The 20,646-nt window shown below is 43.5% G+C and overlaps 1 protein-coding gene across 11 annotated transcripts in view; it reads right to left on the bottom strand.

The window, feature by feature from the left end:
• Window positions 1-20,646, bottom strand: part of pign (phosphatidylinositol glycan anchor biosynthesis, class N) — a 130,440-nt gene that overhangs the window by 61,895 nt on the left and 47,899 nt on the right. For 10 of the 11 annotated variants that reach the window (XM_068053997.1, XM_068053969.1, XM_068053959.1 and 7 more), the window contains 3 exons: window positions 18,071-18,130; window positions 8,293-8,385; window positions 6,306-6,361 (listed from right to left, as the gene is read on the bottom strand). In XM_068053997.1, coding sequence (XP_067910098.1) covers window positions 6,306-6,361; window positions 8,293-8,385; window positions 18,071-18,130 — 209 coding nt within the window. The remainder of the gene's footprint in view (window positions 1-6,305; window positions 6,362-8,292; window positions 8,386-18,070; window positions 18,131-20,646) is intronic. The other variant, XM_068053979.1, reaches the window with a different exon arrangement.

Here is a 20,646-nt window from a genome sequence, read left to right on the forward strand (position 1 = left end):
GATTTTGCTCTCAGCGGTGAATGAACAGCATCAGCTCAGACTTTGCACTGGAACTTTACCGTAAATTAGAGAGCCATTTCGGAGCAACACCGTCTACAGTGCAACTAGGACCTATGCGAACAGGGTAAGCAACTGCGTATCTTCTTGACCAATCAGATTGAGGAATTGTCAATGAGCAGTGCAGAGTCTGCACCAGGAAATCTCAGTTGCAATATTTAATTCAATGTCAAATCAGGTACAGGAAGTAAAATAAAGAGCGGGAACGAAAGATGGATTAAGGGAGAGAAATAAAAGAAACTAAAATAAGTTTTAAAAAAAAATCTTCAACAATAATTGAAATGTGAATTAATAGAACACCATGGGCCGCATGCCCGCCCCAGGCCAATCAAAGCCCTTAAGTGACCAGCTAACAGCCACTTCAAGGTCTCCGCCTGCTGCCTCGGGGATGTTACCCTTGGCCGGTCGGGTGGCCCAGGCCCGAGAAAAGCCGCCTGACAAAAGCAGGCGGCTTTCTGATGTGGGTGGGCCAACGGAGGGCCACCCCCAATGCCCCAACCACCCCCAACATGCCCCCCCGTCCCCCCAATCGACCACCCTAGCCTCGCCGGGGCCCAACTAATTACACCTGGTGAGGCCCCAAAAACCTACCTTTTCCTGGGGCCGTCCTTCATCTTCCTTCTGACGGCTGGGTTGCAGTCCCAGCAGTGGCCACCGCTCCCAGTGGCGCTTCTGAGACAGAGAGCTGCCAGCCCGCAGCTCCATTAGGCCTCAATGAGGTGGAAGTCCTGCCTCAGAACAATTAAAGGCCTGGAGAGCGCAAAATGCAGGCCAGATCCCCAGGCCAGGAGGGCTCGCCACCTACTTTTCAGTTGGTGGACGGCTCCCATCCGCTGAGGATAAAATTCTTCTAAAAGTTAAATTTTCAAGGCCAGAGAAGTTGTCTGGCACTAATAAAGACTTAGCAGGCCATTAAAAATCCTCTTACTCTGGAATGGATAAGCCCCAAGTTTCTCTGGCGATTTTAATGGGTATCTATCACATAAATAATGCAACTTCATGCCCTTCCATCTATTTCAACGCAGAGCCTTTTGGCAAGATACCAGTATAATGAAGCTTCTGGAGAAGCAGGGCAAATTGAAAAGCACCTTCCTGATTTCCGCACGTAACTGTACGTGTGCAGTCGCTGGAAGTTGCTTTCTGATTTACTCCGTAGTAAGTGAGTGCTGTTAGCCTCACTGCTATTTCTACAGCAAAGTCTCCCAGTGAGAACTTCCAATTGCTACATGCAGATGCCATGTTCAGTAAAAGCATCAGATCGCACTAGTTCAACTACACTACATGTATAGACATGTGCAAAATATGCATGCAAGTAGAAATCCAAAAAGACCACAGGATTGTATGTATCCATTGTTATCTTGGTAACCCTGCTCGAAACCATCTATTTTACAGATTATTCAATCAGTCTGAGAAAACAGAATCACAGATAAATGTCACAAATGCTGGAATTCTGAAACAGAAACAAGAAATGCTAGAAATGCACAACAAGCCAATCAGCGATGGGTTAAATAGGCACAAACATTCATCGTAATTAATGATTGAACCTACTCAAAATATTAACCTTTCATCTGCTGATCAATTTTCTGAATTGTTCGCATTTTGTTGAGATAGTCCAAAGGCCAGTTTCAACAATAATTAACATTTATATAAATGAATTTAAAACTTATCCCAAGAATACAACAATGGGGAAACTCCAAAAATATGTAATTGGCTGAGTTCATCAACAGTGCTTTATAAATGCAACTTCTTTTGTTCTTTTTCAAAGTGCTTCACAGAAGCAAAAATGGATGCCCTGCTTCAGTAGAGGCTTCTTAGATGGTGCATAAAGGCACGTTCAAAATTCTAGAGGGAGCTTGAAAATATGGTGAGGCACAGAAATAGAGGAGTTTAACTTCATCAGAAATGCCATTTTAGACATGAGAATTGAGTTCACACCAAAGTTACAGTGACGTGTATGAAAGAAGCCCGAGGAAGCAGCCGGCTTTTGGCATCATTTTAACAATAAAATTAAGCTCTTGTATAAAATGTGAGAGGGCCATCAATGTGGGCATTAAGTGTGGACAACAAATCACATGAAGTGGCACTCCAGTGGGGATCACATGGAAAATGTACTTCAATATTATAAGCAAACTTGTCTGACACTAACACAGACACAGTCAGGTGGCTTAGACTACAATTCTCAATATTTCTTGCTCTATTCACATTTGCAGACAGGAGGTTACTAAGCAAAATTAAAGCGCATGGGATTGGGGATAATATACGAGCATGGATTGAGGATTGGGCAACAGGCAGAAAACAGAGTAGGAATAAATGGGTCATTTTCAGGTTGGCAGGCTATGACCAGTGGGATACCGCAAGGATCAGTGCTTGGGCCCCCGCTGTTCACAATCTAGATCAATGATTTGGATGTTGGGACCAATTGCAATATTTCCAAGTTTGCAGATAACACAAAACTTGGTTGGGATCGGAGTTGTGAGGAGGATGCAAGGAGGCTTCAAGAAGATTTAGACAGGCTGAATGAGTGGGCAAGAACATGGCAGATGGAATAGAATGTGGATAAGTGAGGAACGGAGGTGCAGAGTATTTCTTAAGTGAAGAAAGATTGGAAAGTGTTTTGATGTCCAAAGGGACCTAGGTGTCCTTGTTCATAAGTCACTGAAAGCTAGCATGCAAGTACAGCAAGCAATTAGGGGTGACAGTGGCCTAGTGGTAATGTCACTGGACTAGTAGCCAGGGCTAATGCTGGTGGAATTTAAATTCCGTTAATTAATAAAAAGCTGGATTTGAAAGCTAGTCTCAGTAATGGCATCATGAAACTATTATCGATTGTCATAAAAACCCATCTGGTTCACGAATGCTCTTGAGGGAAGGAAATCTGTCATCCTCACCTGGTCTGGCCTACATGTGATTCCAGACCCACAACAATGTGGTTGACTCTTAACTGCCCTCTGAAATGGCCTAGCAAGCCACTCAGTTCAAGGGCAGTTAGGGATTGCCAGTGATGTCCACATCCCATGTAAGAATAAAAAAAAAAATTAGGAAGGGAAATGGTATGTTAGCGTTTATCACAAGAGGATTTGAGTACAGTAGCAAAGAAGTCTTGCTTCAATTGTATAGAGCATTGGCGAGGCTGCACCTGGAATATTGTGTGCAGTTCTGATCCCCTTGCCTGAGAAAGGATGTACTTGCCATAGAGGGAGTGCATGGAAGGTTCACCAGACTGATTCTTGGATAGTGGGATTGTCCTATGAGGAGAGATTGAGGAGACTGGGCCTGTATTCTCTCGAGTTTAGAAGAATGAGAGGTGATCTCTTGGAAACTTACAAAATTCTTAAAGGGGTAGACAGGATAGATGCAGAAAGGATGTTTTCCCTGGCTGTGGGATCTAGAACCAGGGGATACTACCTCAGAATAAAGGGCAAGCCATTTAGGACTGAGATGAGGAGGAACTTCTTCACTCAGAGGCTGGTGAATCTTTGAAATTCTCTGCCCCAGAGGGTGGTGGAAGCTCTGTCACTGAGTAAGTTCATGACAGAGATCAATAGATTTCTAGTTGCTAAAGACATCAACGGATAAGGGGATAGTGCGGTGAGGTAGACGATCAGCCATGATTTAGAATGGTGGAGCAGGCTCGAAGGGCTGAATGGCCTAATTTTGCTCCTATGTTCCTATGAAAGACAATTACAGGTTTCCAGAAATAAAAACTTCCTAAACGCTTAATAATAATTTTGTTTTCACAGCGTACATTATATAATGGGCAATAAAAAATTCCATTTCTCATCTTTACCAAAAGACCTTCTTCAGTGGGCCAGTCAGAAATCACAACAAAGGCAGGAAACGTTAAAATACTAGCAACAAGAAACATATGCTCTTGACAGTGACAGCATACCACTTCCCCACCCCCCACCCTTGCTTTCAGCAGCACCAGCTGCTTTAATGAAATCTTCATTTCACATGTTGGCCTCTAGCTCGAACAGCACGATAGCGGATTTTGTTTTCCTCGAGGTGAAACAGCAGCCACATGACCACTGTGCTAATAGGGTTATGGTCCAGGCTTGTATTTAACAAAAACAGAGGAGACATAGCAGCTTGCCATCTGGCACTTCGCTCATTGGCTTTTTCAGTGTTATCTATTCATTTAAATGAGTTCTCTCTAGTCAATGACAAATTGCAGTCACACTTGTCCCATCTAATATTCAAGTGAAAGGGGAGAACAAACGATATTAACCTTTTCAAATGTAAATGTTGACTGTCAGCTGTGGCTCAGTGGCTCGCACTCTTGCCCCTGAGATGGGAGGTTGGGGAGGTGGGGGAATGGGATTTCAAGCCCCACTCCAGATACTTGAGCATACAGCATAGGCTGATGAGCCAGTGCAGTTGCGAGAGAGTGCTGCACTGCCAGAGGTGTAGTCTTTCAGCTGAGACAACTAACTGAGGCCCGTCTACCCTTCCATGTAAAGGATCACATGGCATAATTTCGAGGAAGAGCAGGGAAGTTCTCCCCAGCATTTTGGCCAATTTAACACCCAACCAACATTATTAAAACAGATTATCGGGTCATTATCACAAATTGACTAGCGTATTTCCAACAGTACAACAGTGACTGTACTTCAAATGCATTTCATTGGCTGCTTAGCCCTTTGGTACGTACTGAGGTCATGGAAAGTGCTGTTTAAATGCAAGAGTTTTTCTTTTTTCATATGCCAGCTGGATGTCACAGTGGTATCAATATCTTTCAAAGAAACATGCTCAAGCCACTGGCGCCAGGGCATCCAAAAACCATTTATGTTTAATGAAAGAATGCCTTTTGATTCGGTGAACGGGTTTGTCTGAAATCACTGCATTTGGGGCTGTAAACCTGTGGCCCTTCCAGGACGCTTAACTGATCATTATCACATTGTGGCTTGTGGGAGCTTGCTGTGCGTAAATTGGTTGCCCCATTTCCTACATTACAACAGTGACTACACTTCAACAGTACTTCATTGGCTATAAAGTGCTTTTAGACGTCCTCAGCTTGTGAAAAGTGCTATATATAAATGCAAATTCTTTATTGGTGTAAGGGGTCAGGGGTGAGCATTCCCAACATCAGGAATTCTCGCATGCCTGCTTTTCATTTCTATAGGTTTGAGCGTCTGTGATTAAGCTTCTCTTCAAAAATTAACACCTTTTAAAAAAAAGTAGTCATGTTTGCATTTTAACACACCCACCAAGATCATCACTTGCCAATTGTTGCCTCAATTGTCACTCTCCCCTATTCAAGCAGCCTCCACCCTGCTGTCTCAGTTCACAAAGGCACTCTTAAGCCCTCCAGATATAGTTCCCAGAGACACTGCAGCTCATCCACTCCCCCACCCTCCTATCACAGAGATAACTCTTCTGCCAGTTAACCCTTCCACTCTTGCTCATAAATTCAACCTGACACACTTCTCTCCCTCCAACACAGTCCAGCTGGTACTCTTCAACTAATTCCACCACCCATATTGAACTGGTAATCTTCTATCTCTCCCCCACCAACTTAATGCTGGCACTTGCCCTGCCCCATCCCGCTCAGTAAACACCTTCTTCCTCCCCACTGCTCTTAGCTTCTTCCCTTTTCCATGAAGTGCACTTCACAGCTTCTATCACCTTTCCTTTTCCCTTCATTACCATCCATTCCTTCTATTGTTGTCTACTTAGTTCCCTCTTCATTTCCTCCTCCCATTCACTTTTACCTTTCCCACTTTTTCTACTGCCATTAATTCCCACATTTCACTGTTGCCTACTTCCTTCAGTGCCATCCACCCTGATAACTGCTATTCCAACTTCTCCCTCCTCTTGAAATCCATTCTTCTCCCTCCCCTCGCATTCCCTCTGCCCAATCCTGGTGGAGTCCAGCGTCTAAGGCACTGCTTTGCTCCCATGCTGATGCCTGGCTTTACCACCTCTGCATCCTGCAAGTGGGAATTCTGGAGAAAGCTTCCACCTAAAGTCTACATTAGCACCAGGAACTATATTCAGGGAGAGTAGGACTGAAGGCTAGAGGCAGGTGGCGGGGGGGGGTGTGGTGAGTGTGGAGGAAGGGGGTACATGCGCTGATATTGATCTCCAAATATTGAAACATTGACGTCAGCATGCAACACTGATGATTGGCATATATGCACTGTGTCCCTGAAAACTACAGGATACACCACATAAATGGTTCATTCTCATCATTCATATAATAGAAAAATAAAGTTAAATTAACTCTAAACAAAAAGGGATTTACTTACTTAAAGGGACTAAACAAAAAGGACAGGGTGGTGTCTTTCTTGTGAATCATTTTCACCTGCAAAAAAATTAATAACTTCAATAAAGTTTCTATATCTCCAAGCCCAAAGGTTTTCTGACATACACACAATATAAGGCTGTATAATCCCATTAATGTTACAGCAATAGTTCTACCGTTTATTCTTCCCAAATCCCTCTACCTGTGGCAGCTTATGCTGTGGACTTTTGTTCCCAAACCTCTCCGCCTTGCCAACTGTTCCACCACCTTGAAAACTCTCCTCAAAGCCCAATTGTTTCAGCACACCTTCAGTCACGTCCCCTAACTCTACTACTCAGCATCAATTCTGCCCCCCACTCCTTTTTGTAAAGCACCTTGAAATGTTCCCCTACATTAATGGTGGTACAGAAGTGTAGGTTGCACAGAGATGTCAGGAGTAAACTATTACCATGAAATTAATGTAATGTTAATAAAATGTGGCTTAAAACTGCAAGTTTTAAAAATGTCGCATTTACTTTGCTTGCATCCTTCCTTGCTATTTCTCTTCAATTCCTGTGCTGATCGCTGTCCAATATTTATTTTAATTTCTGACTTATTTGCTCAATGGTGATTAAATTCACACCAATACATTCCATATCACACCCTTGTACATTCAACAGACTGGGAAAGACAAAAGATTACTCAAAATCAAACTTTGACATGTGACAGACTTACAGTTATGGAGTCTTCTGTTCTAACTCAACCTTTCCCATGATCTTAAAACTATACTTTCTTCTTAAATCTTCAAACTCAAAGTCCAAAGAAGAATCGCCTCATCACTATATCCTGATTTAACCCGCATCTCCAATTTTACTCCTTCAACCATGGGCCTTCACCCTTCACCTGGGCCTTCCAACAAAATAAGCTCAGCTATTTGTTTTAAAAAAGGTTCGTTTAAACACAGAAGCTCTGAACTTCCTCAGCTGTCCTAACCATCAGCTGTAATTTCAGCCATTTAGACCATCATAGCGGGAGATCAGACAATTCCTGCAGAAGTTCAGGGTCAGAGTGCACTTTGCCACAAGTACTGCCAAGAAGGAATCACTGAGCAGAGGTGACGGATCTTCCTTATTGAGAACTTCCACACATCCTTGCAACTCAGTAGTGATCCCTAGGTTAGCTTCATTGGTCAGACAGGATGGGCACCAGGCAGGATTCATACTGTCAAGAGAAAGCCTGTCAGGATCAAGGGGGACAGGGGCAAAGGTATATCAGGGGTGCTGCTTTGGCACTAGACAAAGGGGCAAGTGACCTTAAAAAAAGGAGAGAACTGCCCCATTACAGGAAGGCAGAAAATGAGACCAACTAAGGTGCTGGAAACCAAAGTGGAGGGAATAGAGACTTCTATAAAACTTTCTCCCTCCACTTTGGATATTGGGTCCAGTGATGCACTACCCTGGGGATACCATTACCTTCTATCTGGGCAATAGCAGTGGGGAAAAAATGAGAGGTAAATGGATAACCAAACCACATCCACCACCAGAATTCACTTGACTGGTTAGGGGTAGTTAGCAGCAGTACCAGCAGAGCATGGGGAGGGAAATCCATGTCTGCCATGCCTTCCGGCCCCACTGCTTGCACCACTATTTCACTCAATGTGCAAAGGGTCCATCGTGAACCTTTTTCTCTGAAAAGATACTGTCATGATCCCAAAGCTTGTTACTTAAACTACTGTGCTGGTCCAATAAAAAGCAATGAATTACATTCTATCCGTCAATTTTGATTTACGTGTCAATTGAACTTGACCCAGAATCAAAATGAGTGGCCACTTAAGTAAGTTCTATGAAAATTTAATCATGTGATTTTGAATTATTTAATGATACAATTCAGCCCATGAGCATGAACAAAAATATACAGAAAGCTTGGGAAGGTGATTAAGATACACACAAGAAGAAAATGTAATTAAACATTTGTTTTTAAAAACTGATACTTAAAAATAATGAATTTCATACCGTAAATTGTTCCAATATTTGCATAGTATTTGTTAGCATGCATTCAGCTTTGAACTGGTCGCTGTTGTTTAAATACTCCAAAGGTAAAATGCCCTAGCAGAAATAAAACGTGTATGACAAAATGATGCATGAAACACACTAGAATATTTGAAACAGTTGCTTTAAGTTTTTGAAAACACTTTATGGCATCATTTACTCAGGCTACATTGGCCCAGGCTAATGCCAGAGTACCTTTCCTTTCACAGTTTTACTTAAAATACAGATAACAATGTGAAGCAAATTATCGACAAAATAAAGAAATTAGCTAGATTCTAAGCAAGACTGCTGCCATATTACACATCATGGGCTGGATTTTACGTCGGGTGGACGGGAGCTGGCCACCGACATAAAAGTCGGTGGCAGACTCGCTTCCGCCCAGCCCGGGGATCCAGCCCGCATTTTACAGGTCCCCAGGCTTTAATTATTCTGAGGTGGGACTTCCACCCGCTTGAGGAAGGAAGTCCCACCTCATTTAGCTGCCGACGGTCAATCATCAGGCCAGCAGCTATTAGTCCCAGCAGCGCCACTGGGAGCGGTAGCCAGTGCTGGAACTGTAGCCCAGCCGAGGACATGGAGCCAGGATTACAGGTAAATTAGGGTTGCCTTGCTGGTGTGATCAATCGAGCCCCGGCGAGGCTAGGGTGGTCGTCTGAGGGGAAGTGGGGGGGGGGGGGGGGCGTCTCAGGTCCTAGGGATGGTTGGGGAAGCAGGGGCAGCCCTCAATCGGACACCCTGTGCCCGTTTGTCAGGGCCCACCCCTGGGGCGCTGAGAGGCCACCACCTTTCACGTCTCTCGGACGCCCGCTTGCCATGGGTAAAATCCCTGTGGAGGTGGGCAAAGGCCCTTAAAAGGCTGTTAAGTGGCCACATAAGGGCCTTGATTTTCCTGGGGCGGGCAGCCTGTTTCTCCCCATCCTCCCCTCCACGTCAAGTGGGGCAGAGGTAGGAGCAGGTCTGGAAGGCCTTCCGGAGCCTACTGCTCAATTTTACGCCACCACCCCCCCACCCCATCCCCATCCAGCTCGCTGGGGTGGTGTAAAATTCTGGCCCATATCTTGTACACTTGAATAAAAGGATTTGATCTCCCATTATAATGGGTCATGGTGAATTTATCATGTTGCTGAATTACAATTGATCAAAAATAATAGAAGCTCTTTCTGGGATCATAAACAAACAAAAAAAAAAGTGGTTGATGTTGATAATCCACCTTAAGTTAAATAATTTAGAAATAAACCTTCCAAGTTTGTCCTTCATGAGATAAAGATGTGTAGCTTCCTAATTTGGAACAGGCTTGATGGACCAGCTGGTCTTTCGCTGCCTGTCAATTTCGTAAAATCGTTAATTTCACATAAATTTCATTTGACACAGTTATGTAACTAAAGGTTACACTGCCTCCCCTCGAAGATCGTCTTGTTTCTTGAATTGGCAGCACCCTCTACATGCCAGAGGAACAAATCGAGGTCGATAACATAGAAAATAAGTCACTAACAGATGACTTATGGCTTTTCTTTCTTTTCAAAGCAGCACTGTCTAAAAGCTGATAATATTTTTTCCCTTTGGCTTCAAGCCAACAGAGGTGGCTGAGGGGAGATTTGATTGCGATGTATAAAATTGTGAGGGACCTGGATAGAGTGGATGGGAAGGGTCTATTTACCTTAGCAGAGAGGTCAGTGACTAGGGGGCATAGATTTAAAATGATTGCTAGAAGGATTAGAGGGGAGATGAGGAAACATGTTTTCACCCAGAGGGTAGTGGGGGTCTGGAACTCATTGCCTGAAAGGGTGGTAGAGGCAGAAAACTTCATCTCATTTAAGGGGTGCCTGGATGTGCACCTGAGGTGCAGGGCTATGGACCAAATTCTGGAAAGCAGAATTAGGCTGGGTGGCTCTTTTTTTCTGGCAGGTGCAGACACAATGGGCTGAGCGGCCTCTTCCTGTGCCGTAAATGTTCTATGATTTTAAGCATTGATACCATTGCCTGAACAAATTCTATCATGGCTCCACTTGATTCCATGGATGGATTCCAAAAAGGCAGACCAGTTAATACCAATCCGTACAGAAACGGGGTTAACAAAAGCATAATAATCTGTACTGGCTGAAATTTAACTGGCCCTACTATTAGCATGGACCACTGTCCCAACCAATGAATGATCTGGTTTTGCAACATGGCACAAATGGACACTTATCAAATCAATTTTTTTTGCAAGTGACCAGACCTCATACTATAGGGTCTGGCCTGACACCAGTTTTCTTGGACCTTCTCCTTATTAAGAATATATGTGGGGGTTGGTCGCATGACGGTAATGTCACTGGATTAGTAGTCCAGAAGCCTGGACAAATGCTCCGGAGACGTGAGTTCAAATCCCGCACGGCAGCTGGGGGACTTGAAATTCAATTAATTAACAAATCTGGAATAAAATGCTAGTCTCATTAATGATCATGAAACTACTTGATGGTTCACTAATGCCCTTCAGGGGATGAAATCTGCCATCCTGACATGGTCTGGCTTACATGTGATTTCAGACCGACAGCAATGTGGTTGACTTTTAATTGCCTGTGAAATGTCTCAGCAAGCCAGTCAGTTGCATCAAACTAATACAGAAAGAAAAAAGCACTGTGGGTGTATCTACACCACATGTACTGCAGCGGTTCAAGAAGGGAGCTCACCACCACCTTTTCAAGGGCAATTAGGGACAGGCAATAAATGCTGACCTTGCCAGCGATGCTCTCATCTCACGAATGAATAAAACAACAATAAAGTATGCACACAGATGCTCCTGGTCCTAGTTGAGAAATCTAATCACGTTTAGAAGGGGTTTATGCTCCCCTTGAAGTGGCAGCCAGGATATTTTACATGGCTAACAGCTGCACAGAAAGTCTTATTGGCTCATACATAAAATCTCAAACCGAAAGCCTTCAACAGCTTCAAGATTACAGCAAATAATCATTACTAACAAGAAAATAAAATGGTGCACCAGAAATGCAACTTCCCAGCTGTTGGCGATGAGAAGCAGATGGGGGTAGTTCCCATGTACAACACAAAAATGATCACATGGGTAAAGTCCCAACAAAAAAATAACATAAAATATACTGCATCTTCTGTGTGTTTGACATATGTGGTTTCTATTAAGGGGGAACCTAATGAAACTGAAAACTACCAAGGAATCATGCTGATATCACTGGTAGTGATAGTGGTAGTTTTTGATATTATTGAAGCAAGTAAATTGAATGCTTTGAGGGCCTAGAGAATAATCAGGAGTGAACAGGTTGCATTTTATTCTCGAAGGGAACAGTGACCGTACTGTGATTGAATTTGATATTAGGTTTGAGAGGGAGCAGACAGTCTCAAAACAAGGTTTTAAACTGAAGTGAGGCAAACTTTGAAGAGATGAGAGATGAATGAACCACAGTAAACTGGGCTGAACTGTTGATGGGTAAACCCACAAATTGTGGGGAGAAAGAGACTTGCATTTCTATAGCACCTTTCACGACCTCGGGACATCTCAAAGCACTTTACAGCCAATGAAGAACTTTTTGAAGTGTAGTCACTGTGGTAATGCAGGAAACGCAGCAGCCAATTTTCACACAGCAAATTCCCACAAACAGCAATGTGATATTGAACAGATCATCTGTTTTTGTGATGTTGATTGAGGGATAAATATCGGCCAGAACACTGGGTAGAACTCCCCTGCTCTTGTTCAAAATAGTGCTGTGGGATTGTTTACATCCACCTGAGGGGGCAGACAGGGCCTCATTTTGACATCTCATCCTGCACAGTGTGAGCTTAAATTTTTGTGCTCAAGTCCTGGTGTGGACCTTGAACCTAAACCTTTCTGACTTAGAAGTGAGGGTGCTACCAACTGAGCCACAGCTGACACAAAGGTATTCAAAGAATTTGGTACTATACAAAACCAGCGCACAACCTTAAGAAACCATGGCCAAGAAGAAGTAAGGGACAATGTCAAGCTAAAAGAGGATTTATACAAATGCAAGGAAAAGGACAAATCTAGTGGACTGGAAGAGCTGTTAAAAAAAGCAACAAAATGATACAAAGAAAATAATAGCAAGCGCAAAAAGGGAATATGAAAAACACTTGCAAGGGAATCAAAGCTAATAGCAATTTTTTTATAAATATGTTGAGACAATAGGATTGGAAAAGGAAAATGTGAGTTCATTAAAGACAGGTGCAGATGAGACTTTTAAAAATTTGTTCATGGGATGTGGACGTCGCTGGTCAGGCCAGCATTTATTGCCCATCCCTAATTGCCCTTGAGAAGGTGGTGGTGAGCTGCCTTCTTGAACCGCTGCAGTCCATGTGAGGTAGGTACACCTACAGTGCTGTTAGGAAGGGAGTTCCAGGATTTTGACCCAGCGACAATGAAGGAACGGCAATATAGTTCCAAGTCAGGATAGTGTGTGGCTTGGAGGGGAACTTGCAGGTGGTGATATTCCCATGCATTTGCTGCCCTTGTCCTTCTAGGTGGTAGAGGTAGTGGGTTTGGAAGATGCTGTCTAAGGAACCTTCGTGCATTGCTGCAGTGCATCCTGTAGATGGTACACACTGCTTCCACTGTGCGTTGGTGGTGGAGGGAGTGAAAGTTTTTTGTAGATGGGGTGCCAATCAAGTGGGCTGATTTGTCCTGGATGGTGTCGAGCTTCTTGAGTGTTGTTGGAGCTGCACCCATTCAGGCAAGTGGAGAGTATTCCATCACACTCCTGACTTGTGCTTTGTAGATGGTGGACAGGCCTTGGGGAGTCAGGTGGTGAGTTACTCGCCACAGGATTCCCAGCCTCTGACCTGCTCTTGTAGCCGCGGCATTTATATGGCTACTCCAGTTCAGTTTCTGGTCAATGGTAACCCCCAGGATGTTGATAGTGGGGGATTCAGCAATCGTAATGCCATTAAATGTCATGGGGAGATGGTTAGATTCTCCCTTTTTGGAGATGGTCATTGCCTGGCACTTGTGTAGCACGAATGTTACTTGCCACTTATCAGCCCAAGCCTGGATATTGTCCAGGTTTGCTGCATTTCTGCACAGACTGCTTCAGTATCTGAGTCGTCGCAAATGGTGCTGAACCTTGTGCAATCAGCGAACATCTCAGTTCTGACTTCATGATTGAAGGAAGATCATTGATGAAGCAGCTGAAGATGGTTGGGCCTAGGACACTACCCTAAGGAACTCCTGCAGTGATGTTCTGAAGCTAAGATGATTGACCTCCAACAACCACAACCATCTTCCTTTGCGCTAGGTATGACTCCAAACAGTGGAGAGTTTTCCCCGATTCCCACTGACTCCAGTTTTGCTAGGGCTCCTTGATGACATCAAGGCAGCATTTGACTGAGTATGGCAAGGACAGTCACTCTCACCTCACCTCGAGTTCAGCTCTTTTGTCCATGTTTGAACCAAGGCTGAAATGAGGTCAGGAGCCGAGTGGCCCTGGCGGAATCCAAACTGAGCGTCACTGAGCAGGTTATTGCTGAGCAAGTGCTGCTTGATAGCACTGTTAACGACCCCTTCCATCACTTTATCGATGATTGAGAGTAGACTGATGGGGCAATAATTGGCTGGATTGGACTTGTCCTGCTTTTTGTGTACCGGACATAGCTGGGCAATTTTCCACATTGCCGAGTAGATGCTCGTGTTGTAGCTGTACTGGAACAGCTTGGCTAGGGGCGCAGCAAGTTCTGCAGCACAGGTCTTCAGTACTATTGTCGAATGTTGTCAGGGCCCATAGCCTTTGCAGTATCCAGTCCCTTCAGTCGTTTCTTGATATCACGTGCAGTGAATCGAATTGGCTGAAGACTGGCATCTGTGATGCTGGGGACTTCAGGAGGAGGCTGAAAGGATCATCCACTTGGCACCTCTGGCTGAAGATTGATGCAAATGCTTCAGCCTTATCTTTCGCACTAATGTGCTGGGCTCCCCTGTCATGAGGATAGGGATATTTGTGGAGCCACCTCTTCCTGTTAGTCGTTTAATTGTCCACCACCATTCACGGCTGGATGTGGCAGGACTGCAGAGCTTAGCTCTGATCCGTTGGTTATGGGATCGCTTAGCTCTATCACATGCTGCTTACGCTGTTTTCATGCAAGTAGTCCAGTGTTGTAGCTTCACCAGGTTTATTTATTTTTATTTATTTAGAGATATAGCACTGAAACAGGCCCTTCAGCCCACCAAGTCTGTGCCGACCATCAATCACCCATTTATACTAATCCTACATTAATCCCATATTCCTACCACATCCCCACCTTCCCTCAATTCCCCTACCACCTACCTATACTAGGGGCAATTTATAATGGCCAATTTACCTATCAACCTGCAAGTCTTTGGTTGTGGGAGGAAACCGGAGCACCCGGCGAAAACCCACGCGGTCACAGGGAGAACTTGCAAACTCCGCACAGGCAGTACCCAGAATCGAACCCGGGTCGCTGGAGCTGTGAGGCTGCAGTGCTAACCACTGCGCCACTGTGTTGACAATTCATTTTGAGGTATGCCTGGTGCTGCTCCTGGCATGCCGTCCTGCACACTTCATTGAACTAGGGTTGGTCCCCCGGCTTCATGGTAATGGTAGGGTGGGCGATATGCCGGGCCATGAGGTTACCGATTGTGATTCAGTACAATTCTGCTGCTGCTGTTGGCCCACAACGCCTCATGGATGCCCAGTTTTGAGCTGCTAGATCTGTTCGAAGTCTATCCCATTTAACACGGTGGTAGTGCCACACAACACAATGGAGGGTATCCTCAATGTGAAGACAGGAAGTTGTTTCCACAAGGACTGTGTGGTGGTCACTCCTGCCAATACTGTCATGGACAGATAAAGCTGCGACAGGCAGACTGGTGAGGATGAGGTCAAGTATATTTTTCCCTCTTGTTGGTTCCCTCATCAACTGCCAGAGACCCAGTCTAGCAGCTATAACCTTCAGAACTCGGCCAGTTCAATCAGTAGTAGTGCCACCGAGCCACTCTTGGTGATGGACATTGAAGTCCCCCACATTCTGCGCCCTTGCCACCCTCAACATGGAGGAGTACTGATTCATCAGCTGAGGGGGTACAGTAGGTGGTAATCAGCAGGCGGTTTCCTTGTCCTGATGCAATGAGATTTCATGGGGTCCGGAGTTGATGTTGAGAACTCCCAGGGCAACTCCCTCCCGACTGTATATCACTGTGCCGCCATCTCTGCTGGGTCTGTCCTGCCGTTGGGACAGGACATACCCGGGGATGGTGATGGCAGTGTCTGGGACATTGTCTGTAAGGTATGATTCCGTGAGTATGATTATGTCAGGCTGTTGCTTAACTAGTGTGTGGGACAGCTCTCCCAACTTTGGCACAAGCCCCCCGATGTTAGTAAGGAGGACTTTGCAAGGCTTGCTGTTATCGTTTCTGGTGCCTAGGTCGATGCCGGGTGATCCGTCCAGTTTCATTCCTTATTGACTTTGTCACAATTAGATACAGCTGAGTGGCTTGCTTGACCATTTCAGAGGACAGTTAAGAGTCAACCACATTGCTGTGGGTCTGGAGTCACAGGCCAGACCAGGTAAGGACAGCAGATTTCCTTCCCTAAAGGACATTAGTGAACCAGATGGGTTTTTACAACAATCGACAATGGTTTCATGCCATCATTAGATGAGATTAACTTTTCTTTTAATTCCAGATTTATTAGTTGAATTCAAATTCCACCTTCTGCCATGGTGGGATTCGAACCCATCCCCCCAGAGCAATACCCTGGGTCTTTGGGTTACTAGTTCAGTGACAATACCACTACACCACCGCCACCCTGGTCAATAAGGAAATGGCAGACTTGTTAAATGAGTGTATCAATTTTCAGTGAAGAGGACAAAATACCAGCATTACAAGGGAACCTAAAATTAAATCAAGTGGAGGAATTTCGGGATCTAAGACAAGTGAAAAAAAAGAGGTAATGGAAAAAATAACAGGACTTAAAGGCCTTTGGACTGGACAAATTGGACGTTATTCCATTATTTAAGAAAGGAGGACGAAATGAAGCAACTACGGATCCGTCAGGTGAACCTCATTTGTGGGCAAATTACTTTAATCTATCAGGGAATGTATCAGCTGATCAAAGAGAATCAACATGGATTTGAGATAGGAAGGGCACGTCTGACTAATCCAGTTGAATTTTTTTGAGCAGGTCACTAGCATAGAGTGTCTATGGACGTTGTTCAGAAGGTTTCAATATGGTTCCATACAAAAGTATTTGCAAAAATGAGAGCGCATGGAATTGGAGGTAATTTTGTGATATGGGTTGATAATTGGTTGGGAAGTAAGGGACAGAGATTCGGGATAAAGGCTGTTCTCTGGCAGGATATGCCAAGTGGTGCTCCTCAAAAATCTGTACTCGGGCTTTAGCTTTACACCATCCATATTAATTAGTTGGATGCAGCAGTTGAGATTGTATATCCAAATGTGCAGACAACGGTAAGTTCAGAGGCATAGTAAGTTGTGCAGCTGAAAGCACGAACTTACAAAGCGACATAGAAAAACGAAGTGAGTGGGCAAATGGAGTCCAATGTTGGGAAGTAACAAGTCATCCACTTTGGATCTGAGAAAGATAAATCAGAATATTTTCTTAATGGTGAGAAGCTGTGGAGGAGCAAAGGGATTTAGATATTCATGTGCACAGATCATTTAACGCTAGTGCACAGGTACAAAATGTAATTCAAAAGATTAACAGAATGCCAGTTTTTATCTCAAGGGACTGGAATACAAAAGTGAGGAAGTTGTCCTGCCTCAGTCCTTTCACTGTGTCAAAGGCAAATATCCATTGTATAGTTGATGAGGAAATTCTGCAAAGACTTGGGTTGGAAGGTGCTATTTAGAGGTTGAGTATGATACCACAGGCTTATAATATCCAGGGTGTGGTACCTACCTTTATTGACTAGTTTGCAGAAAAGCAGTTCTGCTGAAGGCAGCTGATGAGGAAATCCTGATAAATGGCAGAAATGCTGGAAAGAATTACCTAAAGGCTGAGTAATAGACCACAGGCTTATATATCTAGGGTTTGATGTCTACCCTTATTGATTGGGTTGCAGAAAAGTAAGTAGTTGTTATGGAGCTTTGTAGAATACAGTACAGGTGTGCTGCTGGGGCAGTGTGGCCTATTCCAGCTACTAATTTGTAAGTTCATATTGGTATCTTTTCTCTTTTTGGGTGCTAACAAAGCATTAACTTATCTTTTCTCTTTACACAGATACTGACAAACCTGCTTTGCATTTCCAGCACTTTTTGGGGGCATTTTCTCCAAATTTCCAGTACTTACAGTTCCTCCTTTTTTATTCGTTATTGTGCCACTCATGCAAGTTCCTTTGGTCACGTTTTTCTGTTGTCATGACCAACTAGTGACAATCCTCTTTGGTGGGGTATGGGGGAGGTGGGAAGGGGTAAAGAAAGGGGCAGAGTTGCATGCAAGATGCGATGGAAGATTGAAACCAATCTTAATCATGAAATTTAGCATGTGACCCAGCACACTGCTTATAGCATGGCCTCATTCTGTCTTCTGAAATTGCATGTTGGACAATTGGACACCTGAGGTTGCACACCTGATTTTATGCCTTCCAACAGCCATCAGAAAGGTTCTGCACTGCTGACCTTGCAGAAATCAACCCTAATTATCACAAAAACACAGAAGCAAATCACAAACGTTTCACATTTATCAATAAGTCCAATTAAGTATTGACTGTCTCTCTAAATAATTAAGGAGAATACAAAATATTAGCTTACCACAGAATTTAGAGGAAAGGGAATTCCAATTAGAGAAGCCATCAGTGGAGCTATATCAGCCTGTGCAATGCAAAATACAAACAACTAATAGCAAAATTTTGTGGTGTCCAGAAATCACAGAGTAACATAATCTCCCATACTTTTTTTAAAATCCAACAATTAAAAGATCCTGTTAAAAATAATGGTGGCTGAAGTTGATATCACGATTCAGAAGTACTATGAGGCAAATTAGATGATAGAAATTAACAGATTGTCACTGTTTTACTTTCCCAAATTGTCAATCAAGAGAATAAGCAGAGATCTGTTTGAAATCCTTGCTTATACTACTATTAACCAATCATTAGCTGCATAGAATGGTGTCCATCGACTCTTCTTCCCTTCCTGAGGAAGCATTCGTTCACTCCAATGCTGCCCCATCTTAGTGTGGAACAAAGTATATGGGCAGTAATGATTGTGAATCTACAACTGAACAGTTGGTGCAAGGTCCAGTACCACTCGGCAGTCTATGTACCTCGCAATGAGGCCAAGAACTGCATCTATGTTGAGTTCAGAGCACCTGTCATTGCTCTTCAATAAGGAATGACATACAAGGCCAGCAATGTCAGTGCCTTGGATAGGGAGAGAAAATGACATTCAGGGTAGAAGCAGAGATAAAGGGGAAATTAAAACTGTTTTTAAACATTCAAGCTCTATTATATTCACAAAAGATCCATTAATTATCAGTATTTTGAAATATTGTATTTATATATTAAAGATTTACTTGGTAAACACTCCAAAAACTTGTACTTAGAGAAAATAATTATTTTGCAGTTTCCAGTAAAACAAGAGTTTCTGTGAAGTACTGTAACAACTTCAAAAATATTGCTTCATAAACAGGATCATCTAGCTCATGATTTAACATTTAAGTGTTATTCACAACCTTTCTGTGCAAGGTATATGGTATTCTTATTCATTCATAGAATAATATAGTACAGCAGGAGACCTTTCTGCCCATCGTGCCTATACCTGCTCTTTGAAAGAGCTATCCATTTAGTACTACTCCCCTGTTCTTCTCTGTAGCCATGCAATTTTTTTCCTTTCAAGTATTTATTCAGTTCCAGTTTGAAAGTTAATATTGAATCTGATTACACCAGCCTTTCAACTATTGCATTCCATATCACAACAACTCGCTGCCTAAAAAAAAGTTTCCTCATGTCGCCTCTAGCTCTTTTGCCAATCACCTTAAATCTGTGTCCTCTGATTAGTGACCCTTCTGCCACTGGAAATACTAACCCTTATGCCACTAGAAGCAGTTTCTCCTTATTTGCTCTATCAAAAACATTCATGACTTTGAACACCTCTGTCAAATCTCCTCTTAACCTTCTCTGTTCAGTGGGGAACAACCCCAGCTTCTCTAGTCTTTCCACATAACTGAAGTTCCTTATACCTGGAATCATTCTGGTAAGTCACTTCTGCACCCTCCCTGTAGCTTTAACAGCCTCCTTAAAGTGTGATGCCCAGAAAGGGCCACAATTACATAGGATATACAACCATGAAACAGGCCATTTGGCCCAACCAGTCCATGCCGGCGTTAATGCTCCACTCAAGCCTCCTCCCATCTTTCCTCATCTGACTGTATCATCATAACCCTCTGTTCCCTTCTGTCTCAAATGCTTATCTAGCTTCCCCTTAAATGCAGCTGTGCTATTCGCTTCAACCACTCCCTGTGATAGCGAGTTCCACATTCTCAACGCTTTCTGGGTCTCTATTTGATTTCTTGGTGACTATTTTATATTGATGGCCCCTAACTTTGCTCTTCCGCAGAAGTGGAAACATTCTCTCTGTCTACTCTATCAAAACCTTCCATAATGTTAAAGACCTCTATTAGGTCACCCATCAGCCTTCTCTTCTCAAGAGAAATAGTTGAATGACTTAAAAAAAACAAAAGACAATTCTGTCACACAATTGCTAATTTAGTTTCAGAAACAATTAAACTTGTAGTTACTGTACAGAGCAGATAAGAAATTAACACTCCAAGACCATCTCAAATACTGGGAGTCCTGTGCACATATAATGTGAAGTGGAAAGTTTGTATACAAATCATGGCAAAAAGCAAAGGAACAAGAAATATTAATGTAAGAATGGTAGGGTTAGATGAAGAAGGGGAGGAGGCAACATGGACCTGTTGGGCCAAATGGCCTGTTTCTGTGTTGTAAATTGTTACAATCAGGTGAGAAAGGTGTCTAGGGGTCCCTTTCAGCCTTCACCTGGTCTTACTGTAACATGATTTAATCTTAAACGCACCTTGTTTTGAACTTCCCCTTGGTGAATCCTTGTTCACCACTTCCCAATTATAAGGCAAAGAAATGAGCACAAACAGGCTTTCTTAGGTTTAAAGAAGAAAAGTGAAATTTATTAAAACTTTTCGGTTAGCGCCTACGGATACATGCCGTGCCCCATGCTAGCATGCATATGCGATAGGCAGATGCAAATAGAGACAGAAAAAAGAAGAAAAATAAAGTGGAGAGGTTTGAGGCAATCTCTGAAGAGTTTCTTGTTACTGTGCTTCGAGTTCACTGTGGAGTCCTTGCTTGTAG

This window comes from Heterodontus francisci, chromosome 2 (assembly GCF_036365525.1).
Source record: "Heterodontus francisci isolate sHetFra1 chromosome 2, sHetFra1.hap1, whole genome shotgun sequence".
Taxonomy (NCBI): domain Eukaryota; kingdom Metazoa; phylum Chordata; class Chondrichthyes; order Heterodontiformes; family Heterodontidae; genus Heterodontus; species Heterodontus francisci.